The sequence below is a fragment of the Acipenser ruthenus genome, chromosome 6 (assembly GCF_902713425.1).
Source record: "Acipenser ruthenus chromosome 6, fAciRut3.2 maternal haplotype, whole genome shotgun sequence".
NCBI classification, from domain to species: domain Eukaryota; kingdom Metazoa; phylum Chordata; class Actinopteri; order Acipenseriformes; family Acipenseridae; genus Acipenser; species Acipenser ruthenus.
Genome location: NC_081194.1, coordinates 38427698 through 38436588, shown reverse-complemented (window position 1 = coordinate 38436588; position 8891 = coordinate 38427698). Strand labels below are relative to the sequence as shown.

The window sequence follows — 8891 nt, the reverse complement described above, 5'->3', positions numbered from 1 at the left end:
CATCGTGCGCCGAGGGGAGCTCTTTCTCTCAGTTATAGAGCGAGCAGGTGTTGCCTAAATTACCATACAGCTGAGAGTACAAAGAACCAACTTATTCATCCTTCACATAGTAACAAAGTGGCTTAATGACAGCCACGCGAACGACACACACCAACCCACTCTTTACCCAGCTTAAGTGTTGGAAAAAATCTATAGTTATACAAAGTTAACAAAACCTTTACATACTTTTAAAAGTCCCCTCCCCCAGACACAAAGGCAAAGTGTTCAAACCTTTGATAAAGTTGTACACACTTTCCAAAAAATAATTCCCTGAACTTTTGATCAGTGAACAGCAAGTGTGTTGACCTTGATTTTATCCTGCTAAAATGACATAAATACCCTTAGATTATTATTTTATTATTAAGATTGAACTTGATGTAAACAGGCATGGCAAGAAATTGAATGTTTAATGAAAAACAACCTACACTGCCAATATGTTATTGGATGCATTTTAATGTTACAAAATATTTAACTGTTTTGTGACTATTAAAATGTTCTTATTTGCTTCCCTGTTTTTATTTATGTAACATTCTAAACCTGATATATATATATATATATATATATATATATATATATATATATATATATATATATATATATATATGCAGATTTTTAAGCTGTATTTACAAAAGCATTTTGTTTTAATTTGCCAAATTGTATAACAAATATTTATGTGAAATAAATAATTAAAAAACGAATTCACTGTAAAGAGAATCCAAAGATTTGCGAGAAAGGTGCAAAGGATTCTTATGGTTAAAAATTTTCAGGAATATAAATGAGGGTTGCACATTTTACAGCTCAGTGACGATTTGGCGATCTTTTGAGAGGAGGGTTTTGAAAAGTGTCCCCTTTGTGACAGACCCCGGGGGCAGCTCATCTGCATCTCATTACCAATGCAGACGACAGGCTGTATATAAACGGGGACTGGCTACCAGGAACACCAGACACACACACGCACACCCACACACCCACACACAACTGCACGCTGGAGGAAATAACAAGAGAAAACTCATTCTGGATCAGTCTTTTCTTACAACAACCAGAGGAAAAATAAATACAAAATTCACATTTCTTCTGCTCTGCTCTGTTGAACTGCAACATTTAATTTCAAGATTGGAATTATCACCTTGGCAAGGGACTTCGAGATCGTCTTTCATTCGGGAACCTCGCTTATTCTCGCTGTTGGGAATTATTATTATTATTATTATTATTATTATTATTATTTTCTTCTGTTTTGCAAACAGAAATAACGTGGTTGAGAAGAAAAAGTAAAGTTAAAGAAGCTGTTCCAAAAGCCAAGTTCTATCCCAAAACGGCCATCCTCCTCTTGCCATTCACAAAAGCTACCAGTCATTCAAGAAAGGGCGTATCTTACAAATAAGGGACTAGTGTATACTGTACTGAAAGAGAAAACACAATCTATATTCAGTTGAGCTGGGAGTAACAGCACTGCCCAAGCCCTCTGTGACTTTAACTTATTATTATTAGAGGTTGCAAAATAAATACAAAAATGGGACGTCAGTCCCCTATTATATTATCCATCCTCTGTGCCTTGATATGCCAGGTAAGAACACGTTTTTAAAGAATATTACAAAAGTAGATATGTTGTTGTTAAATTCAGAAAACGTTTTTTAAAATAATGATTAGGGTCTCAAATGGTGTCACCATAACCTTTTGCTTTATGGTCAGTGAGCCTCCAAATAAATACGTTTTTCAAATGTTTTTGCCTTTCATTTTAACAGGGTTTTTGCTCTGGAGTTTTTGAGCTGAAGTTGCAAGAATTTCTGAACAAGAAAGGTGTGATGGGAAACAGGAACTGCTGTAAAGCTGGATCTAATACTGGACTGCTGCAGTGTGAATGTAAAACATTCTTCCGAATCTGCTTGAAGCATTACCAGACAACTGTTTCTCCAGAGCCCCCTTGTACATACGGCAGTGCCGTGACTCCTGTGCTGGGCTCCAACTCCTTCCAAGTCCCCGAGTCAACTTCAGACATAACCTTCACCAATCCCACCAGATTCGCTTTCGGGTTCACGTGGCCTGTAAGTACAGCATTTGTAACATTTAAAAGAATATTGTAACTACAGTAATCCATAGCTAAGCTTTTTTTGCAGATACAAGGAATATACATGTTGTTGTCTTAAATATATTCGATTAATTAATTTGTATATCAAAGAAATAGCACTGACATCAAGCCTGATTGTAATTTAAATGTTTTAACAAATAATATTATTGGTGTGGGAACTTCACATCCACTGTGCTGGTAATTGCCAGCCCTGCGTCAAATTCCGAAACACTTCATTTTACAGCGATCCACAAGTGTGAAACTAGGGGAATTAAGCGTGAAGATTAATGACAACAGCCTCTCACGAATCAATATCCTGCCTTTAGATTGTAAAAACACTATAATAAAAAAAATCTTTAGATGGTATTTGAATTGCTTGTTAGTTCTCTATATTTATTTTGTTTCTCTTTCTTATTTTTTTAGGGAACATTTTCTCTCATCATTGAAGCTCTGCACACAGATTCTCCGGACGATCTTTCAACAGGTATGAGTTGTAAGCTCTCTCTCTCTCTCTCTCTCTCTCTCTCTCTCTCTCTCTCTCTCTCTGAGATAAAATGACGATTACCTAGCCTAATTCTAAATTTATTTTTGAATGTTTATATAATAATGTTTTGTGTTTTTTTTAAATTTTATTTATTATTTATTTTTATTTTTTTGTAGAAAACCCCGATCGCCTGATCAGTCGCTTGGCTACTCAGAGACACCTCACTGTAGGAGAAGAGTGGTCCCAGGACATTCACGTCGGCGGCACGACTGATCTGAAATACTCCTATCGTTTCGTCTGTGATGAACATTACTATGGCGAAGGTTGTTCTGTTTTTTGTCGCCCCCGGGACGATGCCTTTGGTCACTTCACCTGTGGAGAACGTGGTGAGAAGGTCTGCAACTCTGGTTGGAAAGGACAATACTGTACTGAAGGTACGTTATTAGGATCACCAAGTTAACACCATCATAATATCCACAGGTCTATATTACCTAAACGTTTTAACATATATATATATATATATATATATATATATATATATATATATATATATATATATATATATATATATATATATATATATATATAATTATAAACGAGTTGTATTTAAATCATGCAAGCTTTTTATTATTGTTGTAGTTATAAACAAGCACATTAATCTTGGCAACTTCTGTTATCTTAGGTGATTTATTTAAATAAGAAAAGTTTACAGAACAATCATGTGCCTGCATGTGCCATAGATTGGAGATAATGGCTGATTGGTTCTTAGGAGCATGCCTTTTGCTGATTGGTTGAGGAGTGTGGGGTATTGTTGCAAGTGGGCAGCTGCTGTGTGAGAGTAGACAATAGAGCAGCTGTCCTGCACTGGCACCCTGCACACCAGCTGTCCACTCTTATCTGCACTGATATTAAGAGGTGGAGCTGTGTGCACAGAATGAAAAAAGGGACTTCTGACCCGCAGGAAAGAGAAAAGGAGTCTTTGTGTGTCCCGCTTTTGTCTGCGTGCAACTGTGTTAACCAGAAAGCTCATGCTAGTGATAAGGCCTGGCCCTTTTATAATAAATTATCCTAGATTTACTGATAGGGCTAGTTCAAAGAAAATGTAAACAAGAACGAACATATGTCAGTGATTTAGTTTCCAAGATGCTTATGTGAGTGTTTTTTATTTGCAGCTATCTGTCTCCCAGGATGTGATGAACAACATGGAATCTGTGACAAGCCTGGTGAATGCAAGTAAGTATTTAAGGCTAAATAGTTTTGTAGGTTCTGCCCAGTAACTGAACTGATTAGAGTAACATTATAAACACCAGTGCTGTAGTAGAATGCAGTTTTTTTTTTTTTTGTTTTTTTTTTACAGTAAACATTATAAATGTGTCTAGAGCAACTAAAAGCCAATTCTGCATTTGAGCTGAATTTACCAGACATTGTGTATGACTTTTTAAGAAATTGTATTCTTTTTACTTGGTCGTGATTTGTTTGGAATGGCTGAGTAAACTTTCCAACTATGTGAAGTCTGACCACTGATTTTTGTTTTCTTGCTAGATGCCGAGTAGGATGGCAAGGTCGTTACTGTGATGAGTGCATTCGTTACCCAGGCTGTCTGCATGGTACCTGCCATCAACCATGGCAGTGCAACTGTCAAGAGGGCTGGGGTGGTCTCTTCTGTAACCAAGGTGTGCTCTTAATATATCTAATTCAATGTCGCATTATAAATTAACTATCTTTGTATCATCATTAAAACTAAATATAATCAAAACTGTTTTTCTTCTCTTGAAGATCTTAACTACTGCACACATCACAAGCCCTGCATGAATGGAGCCACTTGCACCAACACTGGCCAGGGAAGTTACACCTGTTCTTGTAGTCCTGGATACACTGGTGCCAGCTGTGAGATTGAGGTCAATGAATGTGATGATAACCCTTGCAGGAACGGAGGAAGCTGCACTGTAAGTTTTTTCTTTTAAACATATATAAACATGAATGTGATGTTCTCTTATTGTTTGCTCTGTGTGGCTTAAGAATTTCATATTTTAACAAGATAACTTTTTTTAAAACAGGATCTGGAAAACAGCTTCACCTGCACCTGCCCACCTGGTTTCTATGGCAAAAACTGCGAACTGAGTGCAATGACCTGTGCTGACGGGCCCTGCTTCAATGGTGGACGGTGTTCCGATAACCCTGAAGGTGGATATGTCTGTCGCTGTCCAGTGGGCTACTCTGGCTTCAACTGTGAAAAGGAAATTGACCACTGCAGCTCCAATCCATGTGCAAATGGTAAGAGTTGAACTAACACAAATTTAAAAAAAAATAATTAAATTAGTTAAAGTTATAAAACAGAACAAAAAAACTCATACACATTACTTTTGTCTTTTATAGATGCTGAGTGTATGGACCTCGGAAACAAGTATATTTGCCAGTGCCCAGATGGTTTCACAGGAATGCACTGCAATGACAACATTGATGAATGTGCTGCCTTCCCGTGTTTGAATGGTGGAACCTGCCAGGATGGTGTTAATGACTATACCTGCACCTGTCCTCTAGGATATATTGGCAAGAACTGTAGTTCACCTGTCAGCAAATGTGAGCACAACCCTTGCCACAATGGGGCTACCTGCCATGAGAGAAACAACCGATATGTCTGTGCTTGCATCCAAGGGTATGGTGGACTTAACTGCCAGTTCCTACTGCCTGAGCAGCCTGTTGAGGACCAAACTCAGAGGTACACGGAAGGCAATGATGGACAGTTTCCTTGGACTGCAGTTTGTGCTGGGATTATTATGGTTCTTATGCTGTTACTGGGATGTGCTGTCTTTGTGGTGTTGCTCAGGGCTAAGATGCAAAAGAGACGACACCAGCCGGATAACTGCAAGGGCGAAATGGAAACCATGAACAACTTGACCGACTTTCAGCGAGAAAAGGACATTTCAGTCAGTGTTATTGGGGCTACCCAGATTAAGAACACCAACAAGAAAGTAGACTTTCACTGTGATAACAATGGGGAGAAAAATGGTTACAAAGTTAGATACCCATCCGTGGATTACAATCTTGTGCATGAGTTAAAGCATGAAGATTTTGTCAAAGAAGAGCGTAATAAAAGTGATTCAAAGTGTGATGCTTCTGATTCTGAACTGGAGGAGAAAAATGCAGTACATTTAAAGAGGTAAATATCAAATACTTTTTAAAATAACAGAGATTGTACAGTTTATTTTTGCAGAAATAGAGGTGTTCAGTGTGCTCTAGGAATTTTAAATCTATCAAATTCAATTTATATTTTCTTCTTTTTTTTTCCTTAACAGTGAGTCTTCAGAAAGAAAACGGCCAGAATCAGTGTACTCCCTGTCGAAAGACAAAAAGTACCAGTCTGTGTATGTCATATCTGAAGAAAAAGATGAATGTATAATTGCAACTGAGGTTAGTATAACTTTAGTCTGCTTATTCCTCCAATTTGTGTCAAGCAGTAAAGTATATGAGTGCAAGAGCCCTTTTAACTAAATGTATTTGTTTTTCTCTCTAGGTGTGAAAGTGCCATAGGAAAGCTGTTGGTCATTTGTTTGAAGGAGGCATTACTTCGATGAATGCTGCTCAAATGGAGGAAAGGATTCCTTCAGTGACTGCTGCTGTGAGACTAAAAATATACAGAATGAGCTGGATCTGTACTGAAGTTAGCACAGTGGTTGCAAAAAGTGATAGACGTTTGGCCCCGATGGCTTGCTCTCTCAAGGATTCCTATTTCCCAGGTCTGTGCTCCGTGACTGTGCTCAATGATGCCTGTTGCACTGCCGATAGGACATTTCCTCATTGCACTATGGACAGTTGCTTTTTTGTATTTTACATGAATAGACTTGATTACTGTGTAAGCAGTCTGCACTGCCTGCAGTGTACATTTCAGAATGTTCTGAGCCACAAATAAACACTGCCTTCAAAAAGTTTTTTTAAAATACTGTCAAAATTGTGTGTTATTTTTTTGAAGATGTAATTATTTTTTGTTTTGTTTTTTTGACGCTATCTATCTATTTTGTGATCATTTACTTTTTTATAATTTATTTTTTGTAAATATGTACAAAGGCACTTCGGGTCTATGTAATTTTATTTTTTGTACATAAATGTATTTATGAATTATTTTGCTAAATGTTATTTGAGTTGTTTTGTTAATGAAGGAAATCCTTTTTTTGTTAAATATGTTTCGAAAATAAATAATATGGTATAATCTTTAAAGAATACAGGTTAACCATTACCAGCGCTGCTTTAAAGTGGGGAACAAAAAGAGTCCCCAACTACTTACAGATACAACATCAAGGAGGATTCAAAATCTACTGTATCTACAGTATACAGGCTGCTTTGCTGAACCACCAGAAATTACAATTAGGGTTTGATAACATAAGTTATCAAGCTGGAACTTATGACAATATTTAACTTCAAGAGTGTAAAAGGGATACAAAATATTTTAGCTTCTTTAGCAGAAAACGTTTAATATCGGCATATATAGCATTAGAAGGTGTCAGTCTAAGATCAGTGATATCTGTGTTATGGCCCTTGAAACATAACGTGAATAATTAGCAACTGGTTGCCTGCTAGCTTCAGAGCTGTTAATGCCCAGGCCTTTCCACATGTGCTTACAGCTGCTGTATGGTGGATATTGGACTGATCTAAGGCTATTCTAAGGAATCCTCACAATCCAAGTGCTTTTGAAAAGAGCTCCAGAAAAAATAATTAAAGGTTAAGTGGCATTTTGTAAATGGATGAGTATGGCTAAAGAGTTTTTAAATCTGGGGTTCCAGCCGTGTAAAGCCCATACTGAGCTGGTACCCTATAATATACTATATATTTGACTGTGTAAATATGTTCTGTATGACTCTCCTGTAGTAAAGCTATGAATCCTGTACTTATTGTGTTTCCTGTGTAATTTAATGCTACAAACACATGGGCTGCCGTTACTCAATCCTGTACGATTATACAATTATAGTTTAGCTTATCAAACTGGAGCAAACACATGTATATTTATATAAAAATATATTTGCTAAAATCTAAGGGCTGAATTCTAATATTTTGGCCCTTTGGACACCCTTCTTTCGATAATTCAATTTTACAATAGGGGTTGTCTATTGTCTGGTATTTTATTTCTGCATTTTATTTCTGCATTTTAACATTTTTCAATTTAAATTCTATTACATTACTTGTTTACCATTTACAAAGTCAGTATATTGAAATGAAACATGTTTATAGGTTGAATTGTGTTGTTTATTATATTTTATTAATGCACACTATGCCAGTGAGTACAGTTTGACAATTATTTTTCATACTTCTCCCATTGTTGCATTTGTCTGGTTATCTGTTTATATTTGTATTTATCTTTATATATCTATTTGGTGCAGTAATAGTGTTTGGAAATTGTAACCAGTAACCTCCAAAACTGATTTTCCAGACCATAAACAGCACACAATGGGAGCCACAGTTTAACAAGCTGATATATTTGTCAATATTTTGGCAACCAGCATTGTTTTCTTTTTTCTTCTTTACAGAATATTTGACTGTAGCTGTTTAGTGCAAGTTTGTGCATGTTCTGTTAAAGTATGTTGCCATTATTTCTTGGTACATTTTATTAAATGCACAAAAAAGTATAAATATTTGCCATTAACTACTGTTCTTTGTACACAATTAATTTCCATTTGATGGTGTAATTTGCCAAAAATATAAGGATAAAATCCCCCGATTTTAAAAAGACACTCATTGTCATACATAGCCCTTAAAAACAGTCTACACAAAGACATGTTAACATAAAATGTCTTTAATTTGGCCATACACGTTTATCCTAAAAACCCAATAAAATGAGAACACTAATAAATAATGAATCTAAACTTATGTCTAAAATGTTGATGTTTCTATTTACATGTTGTTTTTTGTATCTGGAACAAGGACAAGTCAGAAAAAAATGCATTTTACTGTTAGAAAAACAACACGGTTCTGGGGGACACTATAGTTCCCCTTTAGTTAATTTATTTGCAAAATCAATATATAATATTATTCAATAGGCTTTAGGCTTTGCCCTAGCAATCTGATCACATTCTTGGTGTGAGCAGAAAATGCCAGCTATACGGTTGTATACATGGTATACTGGACCGCAAACCAAATGTAAAATGTAAAAATAAAACAACAAGTGTTTAGTATTTTATAGGCCCAGCATTGAGCTGTGCAGACTAAAACCATGCCTGAAAAGAGAGGCCTAATGTACACTGAGCATTTTTAATGATACAGTAAAACCAGTGTGCGTGTGATGAAAATTTGACTTGATTTGTAGGGGTAACT

General features: G+C 36.2%; 1 protein-coding gene across 1 annotated transcript; it reads left to right on the top strand.

The window, feature by feature from the left end:
• Nucleotides 1–994: 994 nt before the first annotated feature.
• On the top strand, nucleotides 995–8636 carry LOC117410873 (delta-like protein D). Its single transcript, XM_034017779.3, has 11 exons — nucleotides 995–1603; nucleotides 1782–2081; nucleotides 2528–2588; nucleotides 2765–3022; nucleotides 3761–3821; nucleotides 4131–4261; nucleotides 4365–4534; nucleotides 4646–4862; nucleotides 4965–5748; nucleotides 5885–5999; nucleotides 6103–8636. The coding sequence occupies exons 1-11, from the start codon at nucleotides 1550–1552 to the stop codon at nucleotides 6106–6108; spliced, it is 2157 nt and encodes a 718-aa protein (XP_033873670.1). The 5' UTR covers nucleotides 995–1549; the 3' UTR covers nucleotides 6109–8636.
• The last annotated feature ends 255 nt before the right edge of the window (nucleotides 8637–8891 follow it).

What these genes read in the sequence shown, in the direction of transcription:
- LOC117410873 (XM_034017779.3), top strand. Translation starts at nt 1,550, where the DNA reads ATGGGACGTCAGTCCCCTATTATATTATCCATCCTCTGTGCCTTGATA. An exon ending in TCCGGACGATCTTTCAACAG is followed by an intron (nt 2,589 to 2,764) that starts GTATGAGTTGTA and finishes ATTTTTTTGTAG; the next exon opens with AAAACCCCGATCGCCTGATC. An exon ending in CTCCAATCCATGTGCAAATG is followed by an intron (nt 4,863 to 4,964) that starts GTAAGAGTTGAA and finishes TGTCTTTTATAG; the next exon opens with ATGCTGAGTGTATGGACCTC.